Below are 21,917 nucleotides of genomic sequence, written 5' to 3' on the forward strand. Positions count from 1 at the left end.
CCGAAGTTTTGGGGGTCATGGTCATCGTTCAAAATTACAAATTTTCCATGAAAACTAAAACATGGTTACGAAAATACAACTTTACGGGAAAACGGCTGGCTCAAACACTGTCAAATTGAATCCACAGGTGGGTAATGAACCTCGGACGACCCCATTAACTTTTGGGTCCAATTAGGTCAAAGGTCAAGGTCAGGTCACGAAAAGGTCAAAATCGTTTTTCGCTCATAACTTCGTCAAAATTATCCGAGTTACTTCAAACTAAGCTTATAGTGAACCTTATTCTATTTGTGACTTAAAATCCTAACAATTCTATGGTGAAAAATGCATATTTGTGAAGATCGGTAGGGTCCGAAGTTTTACGGTCATAGCTTCGTCAAAAATGGTTTAATTGACTTCAAAGTAAGACTAAAATATTCCTTATTCTATTCCTTATAATCAACATTCAGGTTAAGGATGTATCAAATTTAAATTTGATCCCCAAAATAACTTTATGCCTTAAATGGGCGGGATTGTTGTGCCTGGCACCACTTGTTTTAATTTTGTTTGACTGCCAGACAGGCAGAAAGACCAAAAAAATCATCTCACTCCTCTCTGCACATGTGCGATCGGGACGAATTGGAGCCAAAGTACTGCTAAACAACAAGTTTGTGTTCTGATTCGTGTTCAAAATATGACATTAAATTTAAATAAAGATGTTCCTCGATTCATAAACTGACATGTGCAGACAGACAGACAGACAGCCAAAGTGAACCAATTACTCAATCCCGCTTTTCACTTTGCGCATGTGGGGGTAAAAAGGAAACATGAAACTGAGGCAAATCTAACTTCAAACAAGTAATGAGGCCATTTGGCCTAACTTTACCATGATGCATTCCCAGTTGAATTTTTGCTCCAGCTTTAAACTGCAATCTTCTTGAAGAATTACTGAAGTAGAAATAACCCGATCTTGATCAGGTGAGTCAACTTGTCATATATAAATATATGCACATCATATTGTTACGGTATCGGCACACGCGTAATGCTCACGAGGTGCATACTCGGACCCGCCGCCATAACCGACCCTGAGGCCGCCGGCCACCGATAACACCAGGGCTTGACGGGTTGTCAAGCAACCATGGACGCCGGCAAAAGCAATTACACTGAGTAGGGTTCTCGCCTCCACAGCCACGTTACCTACTTGTTGACACAACTACCTGAGCTAGGGTCCATGCCCTCAGTGTGTACCGAAGTACTTGTTACTGCTGAGCGGGACAGTGGGTGCAGCACTGGCTAACCCGTGGAGCCAATTAGTGGGACAAAATGTTCCCATCCGTCTATTACATACACGCTTTGTTGGATCAATGGAAGAAAACGTCCGAGTAGATTGAAAAGAAAACTGCTATTTATTTACACACACACACACACACACACACACACACACACACACACACACACACACACACACACACACACACACACACACACACACACAATCATCAAACATGTATTTACAAGCAAGCAAATGGCACAGAAGAGTAGACTTACCCCGAGCACGTATTGTTACGAATCTGGAAGCCATTGCACACAAACAGACAGCAGTCCCTAAGCTTAGTTATTTCGAGAAGTATGTGCTTACAGTTAGGGCCCCTACCTGTGTCTAACAGCAATTACATGTGTGCGTTGCGAAGTTTCTTTATAGTTAGTTTTTTTTTTACAACAAATCTCCTTCACTTCACTTCACACACCGACGTCTTTGCCCACGTGCGTTCGACCACGTAAGTGGGCGGAGATTTTCATCACCTCAGCTCCGACTCCACCCCTTGTCCAATCACGCACAGAGGGTGACTTTCCCACGACACCCCAGCCAATGAGGGTGGAGATTGCCACAGAGGGCGACTTTCCCACGACACCCCGGCCAATGAGGGTGGAGATTGCGACAGAGCGACTTTTCCACGACACCCTGGCCAATGAGGGTGGAGATCGCCTCAGATGGCGATTTTCTCACCCCGGACAAGAAAGATATAAAGGAACACCAGGCTGTGGAGGTTGGTGGTCTTGGGGGTCGCGGGTCTTGGTGCTGGCTGGTTCGTCTGGGTCATCGTCGTCTCTGATCTTCTCCTTGGTCTTGGTTGATTGGTGCGTGGCCAGTTGGAGACCGTGGTCCCTGGTGCTTGGCACTGCGTGAAAGCTGTGGGTTCGAGTCCCGCCACGCGACCAGATCGTCGTACACCGCACAAGGCGGACAGGTGCACGCCAGACCATGGCTTTTGGCTCGTCTTTCCTTCTGAGCTGGAGGTCTCAATCAAGGCCGGCCGGCCTAGTTCGTGTGTATGTGTGTGTGTGTGTTCTCTTGAACAGGCAGTCAGAGATGTACTCGCCCCCTTCGTGCATTAACAGTTCCCGGGGCATCAGCAACAGCTGTGAACGCTCCTTGTGTTCCGTTCCTTAAAGCAGCTTTGGCTGGGTGTGGTTTCGAAGAAGTAAATGTCACGTGAGTGAGCATCTTCCTCATTGGTGCGCCGACAGGGGGTGGGATGCTTCACCAGCAGCGGAAAATCCCACGTCATGCCGTGGAGACGACGACAGGAGCCCCCTGCCCCATCCACCACGTGCAAACATTCCATTGTACAGTACATACTGTACTGCTTATGCGAGATGTCCTTTGTACTGGACGATATATCGGAGAAGTGTTGTTGTTTTCTTTGTATTTGAGAAGCGTTGTCCTGTGTGACAAATGCAGGAGTACAGGGAAGGAAGAATGTGGGAAGTGTAGGGAAGGAAGAATGTGGGAAGGTAATTCGGTCCCGGTCCAGAGGAATAATTGTTGACGGTGAGCGACGGATGATTGGTGGTGAATAATAACAGAGGAAGTGTCGGATGAAGGGATGGCTAATTGTGAATAATAAATTAATGAGTGAACCGAGGAATGAGGGAGCTGGATATAGACGGACCGAACGACGAGGATAAACCGACTGTGAGGTTAAAAGAAAGACTAACGGGATGAAGGAGGGGTTATTGAATTGAGGTTTGGTGAGGCGGATTATTTATTGGTGGATTGAGAAAGGCAGAGGTGCAGACAGACCAATCAGAAAGGCAGAGGGGGGAACGGACCGATGGTGAGGTGAAAGAAAGATTGAAAGCAGCTGAAGGGGGAAAACATCACACTGGGGATACACAGACCAACGCCAATGCATCCGCTCAAACCCCTGGACAAGGGGAAAAGGTCTACCTGCCACATAAACAAATGAAATGACTCGTTCTCGGGAATCCTACGTGAACATGGATTCTCTCCCCTGGGGTACATGTCCAAAACCATCACAATATATTGTATATACTGTTGGACCCTGCTATTCGCCGATTCGCTATTTGCGGACCCCATGTATTGTGACCTGAATTGTATTAAAAAAAAAAAAACCTTGAATACGTGAATGTTGAAGCAGGTCACACTTTCATAAAGGTTATAAAGTGTGACCTTCTTCGGCATTCACGTATTCGGGGAGGCGGGGGAGGGGGGTGTTTTTTTAAAAACACTTCAGGACTGATCTCCTATACACAACTGGGAGATTGGAAATCAGCCAACATCACAGCATTACATAAAAAGTGCAAAAACGAATCCCCTTAACTCCAGACCAATTATCTTACTGTACTTGCAATCATCATCAAGATCATGGAATTCATCATCACAGTTGACATAAAATCATTCCTTTTCTCCAACAGCCTCATCTCAGATCATCAATTCGGATTAAACCTGGTCACTCTCCCTTGGATATACTGCTTCTACTCTCCCAACAACGGTGGAGGCCCTCAATGTCAGGCGTGAGATCAGGGCCATCTCTCTGGACTCCTTGAGATTTTCATACAGTCTGGCATCCTGCCTTGCTCTCCAAACTATCTGCCGATGGAATCCAAGGCCAATTCCACTCTTGGATTTCTGACTTCCTCCACTCTCGCAGTCAATGTGTGGCTCTCAACAGAATCCTTTCATCTCCTCGCCTAGTCAAAGCAGGAGTACTCCAAGGCAGAGTTGTAGGCCCCATATTATTCCTAATCTTCATCAATGATCTCACTGACTCTCTGTAAAATCCTCTTTGCTGTCCACTCTCTGTCATGACATCTCTCATCCTTCTGACAGACAGACAGACAGCGGCCTCTTCCCTCTCCTCAGACCTTGCCAAAATCACAAACTGGTCAAACACAATTTTGTTTACGTATCCATATTGTCCACCCTTTGCGTTCTCTCTTGCCCCTCATTGTTACCTGCATCCCTTGTTTGTCCATCTTCGTCTACCTTCTCCCTCCACCCAGCTGTTAGTGTTTCCCCTTTCTCCTCCTGTTCCCTTTGTTATGTTGTGTCCTGATTTGTTCTGTCATCACTCTTTCATGAGCCTAGACCACGTAAAGAAAAACAAATAAAATTTTTGTTGTTTGTCCAAACAATTCCCCGACATTCGTGGACCCTGACATTTGCGGCATTTTTCAGGAAACGTAACCCCTGCGAATAGCGGGGTCCGGCAGTGTGTGTGTGTGTGTGTGTGTGTGTGTGTGTGTGTGTGTGTGTGTGTGTGTGTGTGTGTGTGTGTGTGTGTGTGTGTGTGTGTGTGTGTGTGTGTGTGTGTGTGTGTGTGTGTGTGTGTGTGTGTGTGTGTGTGTGTGTGTGTGTTTTGATTTTCAGAGTGGAAGCTCTTAAGAATTACGTGGAAGTGAGGTGTTTTACATTATATTTTATGCTCACAAATGCAACCCGAAGCTTCACTGACGGAAATAGTGAGGGTGGGGAGCATTATAGGAGGATGGGGTGTGAGGGGGTCATGGGGAGGGAAAGGGGGTGTTCTGGACATGCGTTTGAGAGGAGAACTTGAGGGAAAGCTGGGGGGTAAGAAAAAGAAAAGAAAAAAAGTTTTCATTTGTCCAATTCACACGTTCTTTGACACCTCTTCCTCTACTCGACCTCCGGATAGTTGTATGATGAAAAAAGGGGGTTGGGAGGAGGATAGCCCAAGGGGAAGGTGGGGAGGCAGTGTGAGGGTCGGGAGGCAGCCTGGAGAGGGAGGCAGCATGGGGGAAAGGCGAAGGAATGGGAAGACAGCGTGAGGGGAGGGGGCAGTGCTGGATTAACCATGAGGCAGACAAGGCATGTGCCTTAGGGCCAGCCAAAAATTCAGGCCAAAAATTATTTTCACATTAAATATTTGTCTTTTTTTTGTATTAAATATTTTGTTCTTGAATCAGTTCATCTTTTGTCTGGGGTCCATTTCCATGAGCCCGAGATCTAATTTAAAATTTTCAGGCCATCCTCTAAAATTTCAAAATGTGCCTTAGGGCCAGCCGAGGCTTAATCCAGCACTGGGAGGGGGAATTGGGGAAGGCAGCGTGAGGGAGGGGAGAGGAAGTGCAAAGGGGGTGGAAGCAACATGCCCGGGGGGGGGGGAAGCAGGCAGCAAGAGGGCAGTGTTAGGGAAAGGGGAGGGAATGGGAAGCTAGCATGAGGAAAGGGGAGGCAGCGTGATGGAAAGGGGAGGTGGCATGAGGTAAAGGGGGAGGCGGCATGAGGGAAAGGGGAGGCGGCATGAGGGAAAGGGGAGGCAGCATGAGGAAAAGGGGAGGTGGCATGAGGGAAAGGTGAGGTGGCATGAGGGAAAGGGGAGGTGGCATGAAGGGAGTGGGAGGGAATGCAAAGGTAGCATGAGGGGGATGGCAGGAGACGGCAAGGTAAGGCAGCGTGAGGGGAGGGCAAGTTAAGGCAGTGTGAGGGGAGGATCTGTCCAGACATAACCACCATCCGGACATTACCAACATCTGGACATAACCACCATCCAGATACATCAAGGTAAGGCAGCATGAGGAGATGGCAAGGTAAGGCAGTGTGAGGGGAGGATCTGTCCGGACATAACTACCGTCCAGACATGTTCGGAGACAACCACCATCCGGACATAACCACAATGCAGATACGTCAAGGGAAGGCAGCATGAGGGGAGGGCAAGGTCAGGCAGTGTGAGGGGAGGGTCCGTCCGGATATAACCACCGTCCGGACATAACCACCGTCCAGATACATCAAAGGAAGGCAACATGAGGGGAGAGCAAGGTAAGGCAGTGTGAGGGAAGAGTCTGTCCGGACATAACCACCATCCACACATAACCACTGTCCAGATACATCAAGGTAAGGCAGCATGATGGGAAAGCAAGGTAAGGCAGTGTAAGGGGAGGGTCTTTCCGGACATAACCACCGTTCGGACATAACCACCGTTTGGATATAACCACCATCCAGATACATCAAGGAAAGGCAGCATGAGGGGAGAGCAAGGTAAGGTAGTATGAGGGGTGCGTCTATCTGGACATAACCACCGTCCGGACACGTCCAGAGATAACTACCATCCAGACGATGTGGATACTAAGGGGGGAGGGAGCAAGGAGGAGCGAGGAGGGGTGGGGGAAGAAGGCAGCATGAAGGGAGAGCAAGGGAAGACAGTGTGAGGCGAGGGTCCGTCCAGCCATAACCATCTGGACACGTCCGTCCAGACACATGGAGATGACCACCATCTGGGCATAACCACCATCCAGATACGTTTGGAGATGGAGAGAGAGAGAGAGAGAGAGAGAGAGAGAGAGAGAGAGAGAGAGAGAGAGAGAGAGAGAGAGAGAGAGAGAGAGAGAGAGAGAGAGAGAGAGAGAGAGAGGTGGGGAGGGGGGGGGGTAGGGGGAGGGGGGTAGGGGTAGGGGAGTCAGCAGAGAATGTTTTGCTTTATGACCAAAACGCTCACACACACACACACACACACACACACACACACACACACACACACACACACACACACACACACACACACACACACACACACACACACACACACACACACAATTGGGCTCGGTGAGTTCCCAGGAAAAGGCTTCCTGGGATCGAAAGGAGGGGTTTCCTGTAACCCGCATCACACCATGCAGACGAGCCACTTTTCACTTCTCTCTCTCTATAATTCTCTCTCTCCCTCTCTGGCCATGGAACTTGCCTGACAAGGGGATCAAACTGTATTCAGACTCCCCCCATGGCTTTGTCACCGGGTTTGATAACGATCTCTTCATTGTCTCATCAAAAACCCTATGTCATTCTCCTGTGATGTGTGTGTGAATGGACGCCTTTTAGGATTCGCATAATTAAGCAATCTTCTGTTCTTCCATTTGGTATTGAAGGCGTGTATTTGGTCGAGGGTGAAGAGTTTTTTTTATTGATCCATTTTTATTGTTCTTACCTCCACCACCGAAGGTGGAAGAAGGTTGTTTTCACCCGTTTGTCGATACGTTTTTCTGTCTTTTTGTCTGTCTGTGAGTAGGATATTTCAAAAAGTTATGGATGGATTTGGACTAAACTTGAGAGACAGGTTGGGTGTGTGACAAGGACGAATTGGTTAGATTTTTCTGAAGATCTGGATCCAGATACAAGAATTTTTACCCCGTGGGGTCTTCCACCCCACGGGGTCGAAGCGCTGCTCGCATTCTCTCTTTTCTTGTGTACAGTTCATTTGAACATCTATTTCTCCATTCTTCGTGAACAGAATTCGACGAAAATTGACAGGTATATACTAGACGCGTATGCGCAGGCATTAACTGAGCCCAAAGTGAGATTCCAGCCCTTTGGGCCGAGAAACGGCCCTTTTGGTCCATTTTCTTAAAATTGCTATTTCTCGGTTATTCGTGAAAGAAACCGGACCAAATTTGACAGGTGTATTCTGGAGGTCACTCTGCAGGCACTAACTGAGCCCAAAGTGAGATTATGGCCATTTGGGCCGACAAACGGCCCTCTCGGCCCAGTTTTTAAAAGATTGCTATTTCTCGGTTGTTCGTAAACGGAACCGAACCAAACTTGACAGGTATATTCTCAAGACCATTCCCCAGGCATTAACTGAGCCCAAAGTGCGATTCTGGCCCTTTGGGCCGACAAACGGCCCTTTCGGACCATTATTTTTAAAATAAAATAAAAATAATTAAATGTGTTGGGCCATGCCCAACACAAAATTGTCGCAAATGATGATATGAAACTAGCCTCACTCTTGTGAGGTGTTCTGGTTTCTTTTTCTGATGCGATGAAAATCTTACCAAATATCAAAGCTATTTGTCGTCCGTGCTATCGCTCACCTGAGAGTTGTATGAATGAACTCCCATGGCGTATGTTCGCAATTCGAACTTGTTAAAATGATTCTTCACAATTGAGAGATAGGGCCAAAAACAATATATAACACAATATTTCAAAAAGTTGTGCATGGGTTGTGACAAAACTTAATGGATGAGTGGGGTTGGTGATGATAACAAGCCAATTACATTTTTTTGGAGGTCCGGATGTAGATCCGGCCTTTTGGTTGGATACAATATGTAAAATGTTCAGCCTGGTAGAGGTATATGCTCTACTGAGTGTCATTCTATTTGAAATTGTTTTATTCCTATTGCTTCATTCTTGTGTCCTTCCCCTGTACTATTCTCTTTTATTAAATACATTTGGTCTTGGGGTGTATTCCACTTGTTCTGGTTGCTTCGTCTGGTGGTTTAAGCTGATAGTATTTTAATGACAAAGCGGTTCAAACCGCATTGGACCTTACTCGTGAGCTAACGGTTGCTCAGCCGAATTAGATAATTCACGAGCTATCGGTGCTTGACCTGTTTAATTCCATGCTCCCACAAGCATTGTAACGTGACACAGTCCCGGGAACTTGTTCGGGACCGTGGACTGGTTTGGTGGTTGCGATCGTTTTGATTCAGCACACGGGATTTAACTGGGCAACATGAACAGTAACAACATATAATGTAGAAATAATTTTAACTAGCCGAAACCCCATCACAGACGGATTCCGAAGGTTGACTATTGCCACTATGTGTGATGCACTCTTACAGGTAGGAAGTTTCTTTCAGTCCAGGTCACAGTACCGAGAAAAACGTGACGCGACCGCTAGGAGGAGCACAAAATTGGTCCTTCAGTATTAATATATTGATTCCTGGTTGCACATTCATAAAATTGATCATTATCTTCATTTTTATTTTATTTTATTTTTTCATTCAAGAAAGGAAGGGGTTGAGCCTTCAAGGTTGGAGAGCCCCTTCGCCCCTCACGTTTCTGCCGTTGCAGCGCTCGTTCGGCGCTACGAGCACATGGGTAGCCATCCTGTCAGCGGAGCAGCTTCAAAGTAAGCATTTTCACAAGGGTCAAGAAATGAAGTTTTTATCTTGCCAAAACGAAGTTTTTGCAAGATATGTTAGTCAGCTTGTATGTTTTTTTTTTTTTGTTTGTTTGTTTGTCTGTAATCACGTATAAAAAATTCTGCAGAGCACAGTTATCATTGGAAATTTTTGTAACTTTGCATATCAGAGGCCTATAGAGGTCCCTTTCAGCGCACAAAATTTTGAAGGTCAAGGTCAAAGGTCAAGGTCACTTTGTCGCAAATCAGGGAGTCGACGAAACCCTTATTTTTTGAGTAATTTTGATCGGATCGTCTTCAAACTTTATGGGATTGTAGTATATGGTCTGGCGCTCAGCTGATTAATTTTTGGTGGCGATTGGCCTTGACCTTCATATGTTTGTTTTTTTGTTTATTTTTTTTTTGTCTGTCATCACGTATAAATCACTCTGCAGAGCACAGTTATCATTGGAAATTTTTGTAACTTTGGATATCAGAGGCCTATAGAGGTCCCTTTCAGCACATAAAATTTTGAAGGTCAAAGGTCAAGGTCACTTTGTCGCAAATCAGGGGAGTCGACGAAACCCTTATTTTTTGAGTAATTTTAATCTAATCGTCTCCAAACTTTATGGGATGTAGTATATGGTCTGGCGCTCAGCTGATTAGTTTTTGGTGGCGATTGGCCTTGACCTTCATGGTTAGCACCTGAGGTCAAACATATTTGACCCCAAGGTCAAATTTTCAAGTTTTAGGAACCATATCGTGTAGTACCTCAAATTGAACACCTCGTTGAGTGCTGTCTAGATATGTCAAGCTTGAGACATTATGATGTCATTTGGTGACATTATGAGGAAAACACATATTTTTCATGGTTACTCTGTAGAACGATTCTCATCGGAATCTCTCGTAGGCAGATATTCCTCAGGGAGTCGCTCCTGGTGGATAGCAGCTCTGTTCACCTCAGTGTGACCTTAAAGAAGTCACACGTGCTCACCTTTTGGCAAGATACGGGTCACCCTGCGGGTGACATTGGTTTATTTTTTTGTTTGTTTGTTTGTTTGTTTTTCAATTTTATTTTATTTTATTTTTAATTTCAAGTGTGAAGAACAAATAAAAACCCTGGGGTTTATTTCATCAGACAGCTAGTAAAACATTATCACAGCACTGGTTTGTAGTGCAGTCATTCACTATCATGTTGACTAAGTGCCACGTCCCATGATGTCACTGTGCTCACACAAGAACACACAATATGATGGGTCCATGGAAGGGCAGATGTATGTTTAAAACGGATTTGATAAATATTCTCTACTCTCAAAGGCACAGACTTGCAGGACTGTTTTGACACGTAAGTATATGCACCTTGGATTGACACATTTGTCTCTGTCGTAGTCTGCCTACAGTATCCAAGGAAGCAGATGGAGAATGCACCGATACAATGGCCGGAGCAAGCCACCAAGGTAACTCTGCATTACCAACTTTGATTAATCTCCCACAATGCTCTTTTTAAGGTTATTGTGTTAATCGTTGCTGCCCGTTAACCCGTGGCTTTCTGAGTGTGATATAAACAAATGGCTTGCTTCCTTGGCATGGTTAAAACTCTCAATGCAATGAGGGTTCTTCCTCCCTCACCATTGTTCTCACCTGTGGCATAGATTATCCTACACAAGATTCAGCCAAAGATATCGCAAGCACTGATGAACTGGAAAGAGGTGTACATGAAGCACAGATGATTCTTTTAACTCTGCAGGTAATCTGTAATGGCTGGACAAGTTGGATAAAACTATACACTATTATTTACCATCTATTCATGACATGTGCAAATATATGATGGAATTTTATAAATATGCAGAAACATTGCAGAAAAACAACCCCTCCCCTTCCTCCGATACTTCCCCACTCTCTGTTCTGCCCCACATTATCCTTCCTTCTCTTCCTATTGTTGATCTTAATTTCCACCCTTTTCTCCTGTACTATTAAAAAAAAAAATTGTTGGGGGTAAAGGATATGTGGAGGGTTTGATTTGAGGAGGAGGAGGAGCAACAGGAGAAAATGTGACTTCAAATGCTCAGCTGTCCCCCCAACCCTCACAAAACTGCAAGTCATCAATCCTTCCTCCTAAACCCCAAGTCCTCAACCTCTGCTTCCCAACCCCAACCCCAAGTCCTCTTGCTCCCCTTCCCAACCCTAAAACGTCAATCTCCTCCCCACTCCAAACCCCTCCCCCCACAACTCCTCAACCTCCCCCATCCCCTCACAGAAAGTGTTAACCCCTCCCCCCCACCACCAACAGAGAGTCCTCACCCTCACCCCTCCCCCCTCACACACCTTCAGCAGGCAACATCCTCAGGTGTTAATCGGCTAGTGTTCTGACACGCAATTTTCCAGTCGTTAGAATGTTTCAACTGATCGAGCGTGACACTCACTGCTAGATCGACTGGGATATTGGTAGAGTGTAACCACATCAAAATATGCCATAGTCGTATCTTCTTGGATTCTCACTTTTATTATCCTCACGACAAATTCACCACTGTTCTTTCCTGTTTTATCGGTCTGGCCTCCAAGCCTGACAATGATGCGTGCTTGGAAGCCAGACAGTCAGTATGATAAAGCATTAACAAAGGACGCAGTGGGTCTCAGAGGGACATTCTCTTTATGGATCTTGGAAAGACCATATAGTCTGGGTGCTGAACTGTTGCTGCAGTAGAGCCAATTGTAATCCTGGTTGTCCAGCCTGCCTGCCTGTTTTAGCATGGACAAGCTTGTGTTCCTTGAAGTGAACTTCCTCAATGAAGTTTGTGGGATCTTAAGCACTGAGTGTAATTGCCATCTTTGACAGGAGGCAAAAGCACAGGGACTGCTTCACTTTACTTGAGTATTTTCCCACCTGATTATTTATATTGATTGGTCAATCCAGTCTGACATCACCGATTCTGTGCTGGGTTAGGCAAAGGTGGTATTTATTTAAAGTACCCTGCATGTAATGTGTGAAGTCCAACGATACAGGTCACCTATTAAGGCTTAGGATATACAACACTGCAAAAGTTTGGATGATTCCATTGCTATTTGTACTTTAGGATAAATTCATCCAATTATCAGTGATAACAGTCTTATGTGTTTATTAGTGTAAACCAACAGCCTTTATAAATACATGTGAAACAAACTGCTGAAGTCAATAACAAGAAAAAGAGCAATCAGAGATTTCAGAGATCTTCGGTTTTTGTGCTATTTTATTCATCGTGAGCCCTTCTCGCAGAGTTTAGATCTTGACACGCTGTTCTTTTGAAAGTTGCTAACTTGGTGCCATTCTGAACCCACTCATAGACTTTCAAGCAAGCGATCAAGCTGATGAAAAATAATTTCACATATTCACGAATTTATAACTTTTATTGTGGTTTCTTGTAATTCTCATTTATTTAACTGGTGTTTATTACTTTAATAATTTATTATTATTCAATGTACAAAAATCCACAAACTTTCTTGAATATTTTCATTTTGGTAAGAGGATATAACTATCACATGGTAATATTGTTGTGCAAATGGCTCCAAGGGGGTCAATAATTATTAGAAGAGAGCAGTTATTTCCTTAAAGTGAATGTCTACATTCCAGAGTAAGCATAAAGTAATTAATCATGCTGTTACAGATGCGTCACTCTTACGTCTAGTTAGATGGCGACAACCCATCCCAATGCTGTGTCTAAAATTACCAAGCCTTTTGACCCCATTTTTTCTGTTTTACCCTCTGTACTCTGTCATTTGTGCTTTTTAGCGTTTCGCTAGGCCAGTGACAAAAGCCGCTCGACCATCGCAACAGGGCCGTGCTATATCAGAGCTTCGGGTGAGAGGTCATGGTGGGGTTGCTCCGCCTAACTGACTGAAGCAGCGTTCAATCGCGAGGGAGAGGGGAGGGGTGTGGAGCGTCATCCTGTCGCTTTACTGATATACACGAGCATACACATTTACACAAGCCAATACAACCTGTTGCTTCGCTGACGGGAATATTAAGAGGGGGGTGGGAGAGGGGGAGAGGGGAGGGGGAGAGAGGAGAGAGAGGAGAAGGGGAGTGAGGAGAAGGGGAGTGAGGAGAAGGGGGTGAGGAGGAGTGGAGGAGCTAGGAGAGGGTGAGAAGGGGGAGTGAGGAAGGTGGAGGGACCTGAGGGGGAGGGAGAAGGGGTTCTTTACTTGCATTTGGTCATGGGGCTTGTGAAGGGGAGGGGGGGGAAGGGTGTAGTGCAGGATTGAATGAAATAGGATACGATAAAACAATACGTTAATACAACATGTGGACAATGCCCAGAGATGTCCATTGGGGGTGGAGAGTGGAGGAGGTTTGGGAGGAGTAAACATGATGGGAGGGGGAGGGAAGGGGAAATGGCTCGAAGGATAGGGAAGGGAAGGCAGTGTGAGGGGAGGGAAAGGGAAGGGTGATAAAACTTGCCCAAACAGCAACATTTTATTTTTAACTGCCGGGTTCGACATAAAATCCAGCAGGAGCATTTAAAACCCATGCTATCTACCTGGCAAAGGCCTGCCTGCCTGCATGCATGCGTGCATGCAGGCAAATGCAGCGACCTTTGCACCCCTCCTGTCAGCTCCCTCCGAATCGGATTCATGCATGCCACACTCTGGGGAAGCCGTTTTACATTAAAAACTGAACCGTCAGTCCTTAACTCCAGGTAGGAGGGGTAGGTGTGGGAGAGAGAGGGAGAGGGTATAGAAAACAATATATGTATGTATATAAAAACACCTCACCACCATGTAATTCAAAACACCTCTCCACCACTTTATCAAAAACACCTCATCACCACGTTGATTGTCATGATTTACACAAAGCAGAATTCAAACATTTATTTTGCAAACTTATTCGTGATATTATGTTTTTATAAGCAACTGAAGTAAAAGATACAAGTTGAAATTTTTTTTTTTCAAAACAAATACCCTCAGGACATACACAAGGTAGAGGTCGGTGCATCCTGTAAGTTTGTTACGACTTCACAAAGGTTTGAGGGAGTATTTCAGTGACAACACAGGACTGTGTCTATATATAAATATATTGTTACAGACCGGGGGGGGGGGGGGTCAGCCGCCAACCGACCGCTCTGAACGGAGCCGCAAGTCGAGTCGGCCCGACCGATCGCCCGGAGTATAGATCACCGCCCGGATAACTCCGAGCGACGGGTCCTTGTACAAGAACCGAGATACGCCAATCGGCAGATCACGTGGGGTAGGGTCGATTGCCAATCTTCAATTTACCGTAATACCCACGTGATCCAACTACCGGGGTATTCCACCCTCGACGGATCTCGTACGGAACAAACCGCCGAGGCGAGCTTGTCCGTGCGCGATTCCGAGCGGCTTAATCGCCGAGAACCGTCGGTCCAAATGTCCCCCTATTACGGCAAACCAACGGTTTCTAACTCCCAACACAGGAAATGTTCAGCCAATGAGGGAATGGACGCAACGAGCAGGTTTACATTCACACAAGGACATTTATTATAATGAAACACGTATGCAATTAAATAAGGCAAAATACGTATGCAATTTTCCAAGCAACAAAAGCACGACAAAAGAACTACAACTGTCTACTTATTATGTACAGTCATTTACACTTAACAGCAGTTCCTACTTATTAGACGGGCCCACGGACACACGTACGCGCGCACACACACACACACACACACACACACACACACACACACACACACACACACACGAAACGGTGGCTGAGGCCTTTAATCATGAGCTCCAGCTCGGAGGACAGGTGAGCTGGAACTCAGAGCTTGATTCGAACCTTTCCACCTCGTGTGGTCTTCAACTTGTCCGGACCTGGGCTCCAGCGAGAGCGAGCTGGATCCAATCGCCGTGATCCTTCCCGAGCTCCCGCGAATCCTCCCGCGCTTCTCAACACGTGCCGGTGAGATGAGGCGCCGATCCTTCCTGTCGATGCGTCGCTTCCCCGAGGAACCAACTCCAAGAAGAGGCCGACGCGTCGCTCCAAGCCGGGAAACAAAATGGACAACAAGCTCCACGAACCAAGAGGATGAGGAAGAAGAGGAAGAAGAGGAAGAAGCCTCCACTCGCAGTTTGAGCCGAACAACTCGCTCAAGTTCCTTCCAAAACAAAGCAGCAGCCGAAACTCACTGAGCCAGCCGAAGCAAAAAGCTTACTCCTCCCACGGGACTCAGCACACGAACTCTGCACACGGGACTCCCCCGAACTTTTTACACGGGACTTTCACGAACTCAGCCCACCAACTCAGCCCTACCACGGGACTCCCACGGGACTCTCTTTGAACAAAGAAAAGATGTCCTCTTTATCCTTTGCACCCCCTCCCCTGCACCCGGCGTGACTCATGCCCTCGTGATCCACCCCCACCCGCCCCCGCTCAACCACGGGTGGGAGGGAGTTGTTGACGTCACAGGATGGCAGGGTTCTTCTTCCTCTTTGCAGAAGAGGGGGAGGGACGTCTCCATTGTTTCGTTCCCTAACTATTAAATCGATCCGCAGTGCATCCAATCGATTTCAAAACATTTAAACAATGGAAGGTGACCTATCTAGGGAACATGCACTTATCGACATAGCTGACTAAGGGAACCTGTATGTTGTGTGCAATTGAATTCCAAATTCGTAACAATATTATCGTGTCCACACCGGTTAAGACCGACCTGGACGAATAGCCGAACGGTTCTACCTTGGAGGCGAACACATAATCCTTGGAAATAATTGTGTGTGCGGGATGGAGGGTGGCAAAGACGCGTACCAGAGGCATTCACCAGGATGGAGGACAAGGGTTTATACTTGAACCCACAACAAATAGACAGACACAAGCAATCTTAAAAAATAGGGATTTAATGGTTATAAGTCAAGTATTCATAATAGGAATAAATCAAAGCGTAATAATGAAACGTGAGGTAATATACAGCCTGAAGTCGAGGCGCCTCGACACACAGTTATGAAAACAAATAAGGGGAGAGATAAAATAAAAGGAAATCCCTCTCTTTTCCTGGCGCTTAGCTTCGTCCAGAGATTATCCTTTTTGGACCTGGCGTCATCGAAACCATGTAATCACCGGGCGGGAAACCACACCCTTTGAGATAGTGTATTTCTTTACCTATCATTATTTTGAACCTACACGCAAACAACAACCGCCACCAAGTACGCCGCAACGCCAAGCACGCAACAAACCGACACGCAAACAACAACCGCCACCAAGTACGTCACAACGCCAACCACGCTACAATTTCCCTCACAACAACCACTACCATCTTTGCCACTACCCCCACTTCTGAACGCCATCCTCCACGGTCCACGCTACGATGGTTTCCACGTCAGGAACCATCCGAGAACGTGGGCAGGATTGGCAGAACAAAAGCTCTTGCGGAGCCTGTGGGTTTTTTCCCGCCTATTTTCCCCGCGCTTGGTGTGAAGGGAAGGGGACAGGGCAGCTCGCTGCCAATTGGTGGATGCACGGCGTGAGGTGGTCAGAGTGAGGGAACGCCCCTTTTCGGGAAGCTTCTCGAAGGGAGGCGGAGCCGAAAACGGGGAGGAGCGAAGGGCGGAGCCCCGCGCTATATACGGCGGACCGCACGCGGGCTCTCGCTCTCTTAGTAAATGTCGGGGTCGAGCTCGCTCTCTTGGTGTTCGAGGTCGAGTTCTCTCTCTCTCGTGGACGTCGGGTCATGCTCCCTCTCCCTCCCTCTCGTCTTGCCGCTGATTTCTTCCCCTGTCTCCCGGTGGTCCTGTTGAGCGACCTGTTGGCGAAGGCGCGGGCCGGTGGCGAGTTCGGGCGACGCATCGGGGACGCAGACGGGAGGCGCAGCTCTGCCGGCTGTGTGGTGCAAACCTGCGCGTCTGGCGAGGAGCACTGGAGAGAGCTTACCGCCCATCGTCGCAAGGCCCGGAGTCAGGCGCGGCCACCCTAGCTGCCGTGGGGAGCAGACGTCGCGACCTGCCCACCGAGACACCTCGAGGATGCAGGTAACCTGCACGGTCTCGTGGGCCTTTTCGGTCATCCACGGCCCACGACCATAAAGGTCTCCGGACCCCATCTACCCCCTTGCCTGTGAGGAGGTCTTTCCATTTATTTTGTTTTGTATGACTGCTATGGCGCCATGTCCCTGTAAGTAGAACCTGTTAAGTGCATGTATATTCTCATTATAGTCGGTCGTAACATTTTCTATTTCTTGCCTGTACATTGCATTACTGCCTTGCTTGTGTTGTGTGTGTAATACGTGCTTTATAATAAATGTCCTTGTGTGAAATGTATCCCGTTCGTCGTGTCCTATTTCCCTTTTGAAAGTGCCATCTTGCATCGTGGAATAATTAATAGTGGGTTTTGAACGCCTGGTAAAGAGAATCGGATCCGTCGAGGTCGGTGATAACACCGCTCGGTTATCACTGTAGTACGGAACGGACCGCTTAAGTGGTTCGTGTCCCAGGCCGACCTGTGGTGCGGTGCGGTGCAGCCCCTCGGTAGGTTACCCACGCGGGTACTTAGGTATATCGACATTCGGCGATTCATCCTATTTCGCGTGGGTAGAATGCGGACTGGGCTGTGGTGAGGTTAAACCCCCACCCATGACTGGTTCCTAGCGGTAGTTCCAGGAGGGTCATGACTGAATTGTCCGTCCGGTGGGCGAGCTGCAACTATTAGTGGAAGGCGGCAGTTCGCATGCCGGCGGGCGCAAATTCGCAACAATATGCTCGTTGACTGGTGTTACCTCAATTATCATTGGGGTCAGCTTATTGGACACAGCTACAGCATCTCCCTGAGTATGGTAACCATCAGAGCGACCTGACCAATAGTAGGTGTAACCACCCACCATTATCTTTCCGCAATCCGGTCTCCGAAGCTCAGAGAGTGCTGCAATACTGATGTCCAAACGCTTGAGCTCAGATGATAACAGAGAAAGGTGATCATCCTCTCTTCGGGATAGGACATTCCAAGCACCCACCCGAAGGGACAGCCTCAGGTTAACCCAAGGAGACCGCCGTCTGGTGGACGACACCTCAGCACCACTCCGACACACTCTCCCGCAATCTGACCCACAGATGTTACCCCATGGTTTCCCTCCTTTCATCAAAGATTGGGGGTCCCGAAGGCTTTGCCCCAATCCCGTCATCCGGTGAGCTGCCCTGCGAAGGGAAGCTGCACATGAGGTACTCCCATGGAGTGGGTTTTCAGATTTTTTTTTGCGTTTTTGTGTTTTTCGGAATCAAGGGTTTTACGGTGGCCGGAGTGCAAATCCTGCCACCAACCTGCTAATAAAAAGTAACCCAACTGCAGCAGGACGTCCGCAGACACAGTTGGGCACGAGATATGGATGGCCGTTGGCTCACAAGGAGCTCCTCCACCCTTTGACAGGTTTTGTTTTTAATCCTGTTGGGTGTCCATATCCAAACCCCCTCCTCACCAGAAAACCTGGTGGGGGAGACGGTTTAGTCGCCGACAACCCGACCATGGAACAGGTTAGTACAGGTTTACATGGTACCTGTAGCAGGTCACAGATATAACCTGACCTGACACTCACTACTATGAAGGACGTGATTCCTTTTTTATCGCTGGTCTTGTAAATGCAAAAACACAGGAAGAGGTTACAGGGGCAATCACATACTGGGAGAAATTGGCCTTAATCGCTACCTAATTAACACAGCCCCCCCCCCCGCCCACCCCCGTGTGGTGACATGTACCAACCTAAGCTGACAGTTGCCCTACTTAAATTACATCAACATGTGTCCTGCTCAACCACGGACCATGCTACTCTCTTCAATCCTACCTTTACTCTGAAGTTCCTCCATCTACCCCACAAACATGACAACAAATATGATAAAGAAAGACCCACCCACATCTCTCACCTGTGAATGGAAGGAATAACCAATCAGCTCTCACGTAATCAATTAAACCCAGGTGGCTAGGATTATATAAATACATCGACTCCTTCCATGCTTTTGTAGCCAAAGAACCTGCATAAAGCAAACAAGAAAGGCTACCTAAGGTAAGCCCTTTTGTTGTTTCAAACCCTTCCCAGAGATCCTCCACAGCTATAAAGACATTCATAAATAGTACACACGTGAGAATCCCAATGCTACACACCCCCTCAGCGGCTGGAACGGTTTCATCACTTGTTAGCGAATCATCAGCGACAGCGCAGACAGCAATGCATACCAATGAGGCTGGCAAGCATGTACCACATGCAAATGTCAAAAGCAGTCAACATATAAATGATAAAGAAAGACCCACCCACATCTTTCACTTATGAATGGAGGAAATAACCAATCAGCTCTCACCTAAGTCAATTTATTTTTATAATCCGAGCCACTTTATGCCACAGACATGCATGTGAGAAGGGACAACGTCCAATGTGGTGAAGGTATTCTCATCAGCCCAAAGAATTAATTAATGTGCCCAATAAAGCAACTCGTGAATGGAGTGGCAATGGAGATGGATACAGATGGACTGAGGGACAACTGATCGGCTGTGGGGTTGGAAGTAAGACTAATGGGGTGAAGGAGGGATTGTTCAATTGAGGTTTGGTGAAGGAGGTTATTGGTGGATTGAGAAAGACAGAGGGGGGAACAGATCAATGGAGTATTGAAAGGAGTAGAAGTGGGAGGGAGGACATCACACCAGGGAAACACAAACTACAACCTCAACACATGTCCCCCCAAACCATTCGACCTGGGGCAAAGGTCTACTTATACATTGACAATTGAAATAACTCCTCAGGTCACCGACATGTCCATGTATGCTCTCCCCCGGGGTGAATTTCCCAAACCATCACAATATACCTACATACACACATGGAGGTAGATACTTTGAGAACTGGATGGTCTCTATTCTATGTCCTGAAACCCACCCACCTGTGGAGATGGCAGCCAAGAGCAACTTACACACACATATGTATATATATATATATATATATATATGTATATATATATATATATATATATATATATATATATATATATATATATATATATATATATATATGTATATATATATATATATATATATATATATATATATATATATATATATATATATATATATATATATATATGTATGTATATATATATATATATATATATATATATATATATATATATATGTATGTATATATATATATATATGTATATATATATGTATATATATATGTATATATATATATATATGTATATATATATATATATATATATATATATATATATATATATATATATATATATATATATATATATATATATATATACATATACAAGGGGCTGCAAAAGTAGGTGTACAGTAAGGATTATACCAGTATTACCAGTATTATAATAGTGGTGCTAGGATTCATTTAATAGTAGTGAATGCCGGGGACAAACTGCTTGAACATTTGAGGGATTAATATGTTTATTATTGATATGTTTATTATTGGTATGTTATTATTGATATGCTTGTATAATCAATAAAATACGTTTTGTGCGCACGTTTTGTTTTTCATTACTGTATACCTACTTTTGCAGCCCCATATATATATATATATATATATATATATATATATATATATATATATATATATATATATATATATATATATATATTCTTCTTCTTCTTCTTTCGGCTGCTCCCGTTCGGGGTCGCCACAGCGGATCATCCGTATGATCCGCATAGTGATTTGGCACATGTTTTACGCCGGATGCCCTTCCTGACGCAACCCTGGTCGCCTCTTACGACACAGGGATATGATACACCTATTTTAACCGGGGTATACACCGGGCCCAGTATACTGGTACTCATTTCGCCGACCTCGGAAGGATGACAGGCTGAGTCAATCCCCTGGTGTATTAATTCAGTGGCCCAACGGGGCTTGAACTCGGGACCTTTTGGATCCCAAGCCGCTCCCCTAACCATTGCGCCAACACCAGGCTCATATATATATATATATATATATATATATATATATATATATATATATATATATATATATATATATATATATATATGTATGTATGTATGTATGTATGTATGTATGTATGTATATATATATATATATATATATATATATATATATATATATATATATATATATATATATATATATATATATATATATGAAAGTGGATACTTTGAGACCTGGGAGGGCTCTGTTCCACATTCTGAAACCCGCATGTTTTGATAACAACCTAAAAAAAAAACACACACACACACTTGTAATAATAAGATCCGATGTGTGTGTCATTTTCCATCTCAAAAACCACTGGTCACACACAAAGTTGAAAATGGTACTTCATTGATCACCAAGGATCCAGGTAGTGCAGGGTGTTTATATTTTATTACTTTTTATTTTTTTGACATATTTTCATTACAAAGACATATTTTCAGTTCATTCATGACATATTTTCATTTTGACATATGACATTCACATCGATAAATGCCCAAACAAAGCAAGCATGAATGTCGCTTCGTGAGAAGTCAAGAGATGCTGCCGATTGGCTGTGCGAGGCATGTGATTGGCTCCTGGCAAGTGACGTCAATACACTCTTGCTGTACCCACTTCTCATTCTTAGAATTCCAAAATAAATAATTTGAGCAACAATTACCCACAAAAAGTGGGCCTGGGGCCCAGGGCTTGCCAGTACTTCAATAAAGTTCACACAAGAACTAAGTTATTATAAGGACCAAGCAACCTCACAAGGACCAACCAAGTTAGTATAGAATTATTTTACATCAACCGCTCACTTGGCCCTGATTACCAATAATATTTAACTTGAACATTTGTTACAAGATATCATGTCTTTAAAACGGTT

At 45.5% G+C, this 21,917-nt stretch overlaps 1 protein-coding gene across 6 annotated transcripts in view; it reads left to right on the forward strand.

Moving 5' to 3' along the window:
• Nucleotides 1-21,917, forward strand: part of DIXDC1 (DIX domain containing 1) — a 113,003-nt gene that overhangs the window by 63,260 nt on the left and 27,826 nt on the right. For all 6 annotated transcript variants that reach the window (XM_085875902.1, XM_085875901.1, XM_085875900.1 and 3 more), the window contains 3 exons: nucleotides 9,021-9,143; nucleotides 10,524-10,591; nucleotides 10,787-10,881. In XM_085875902.1, coding sequence (XP_085732028.1) covers nucleotides 9,021-9,143; nucleotides 10,524-10,591; nucleotides 10,787-10,881 — 286 coding nt within the window. The remainder of the gene's footprint in view (nucleotides 1-9,020; nucleotides 9,144-10,523; nucleotides 10,592-10,786; nucleotides 10,882-21,917) is intronic.

The sequence above is a fragment of the Eptatretus burgeri genome, chromosome 3 (genome assembly GCF_056783735.1).
Source record: "Eptatretus burgeri isolate ZD-2024b chromosome 3, Ebu_testis_v1, whole genome shotgun sequence".
Classification (NCBI taxonomy): Eukaryota; Metazoa; Chordata; class Myxini; order Myxiniformes; family Myxinidae; genus Eptatretus; species Eptatretus burgeri.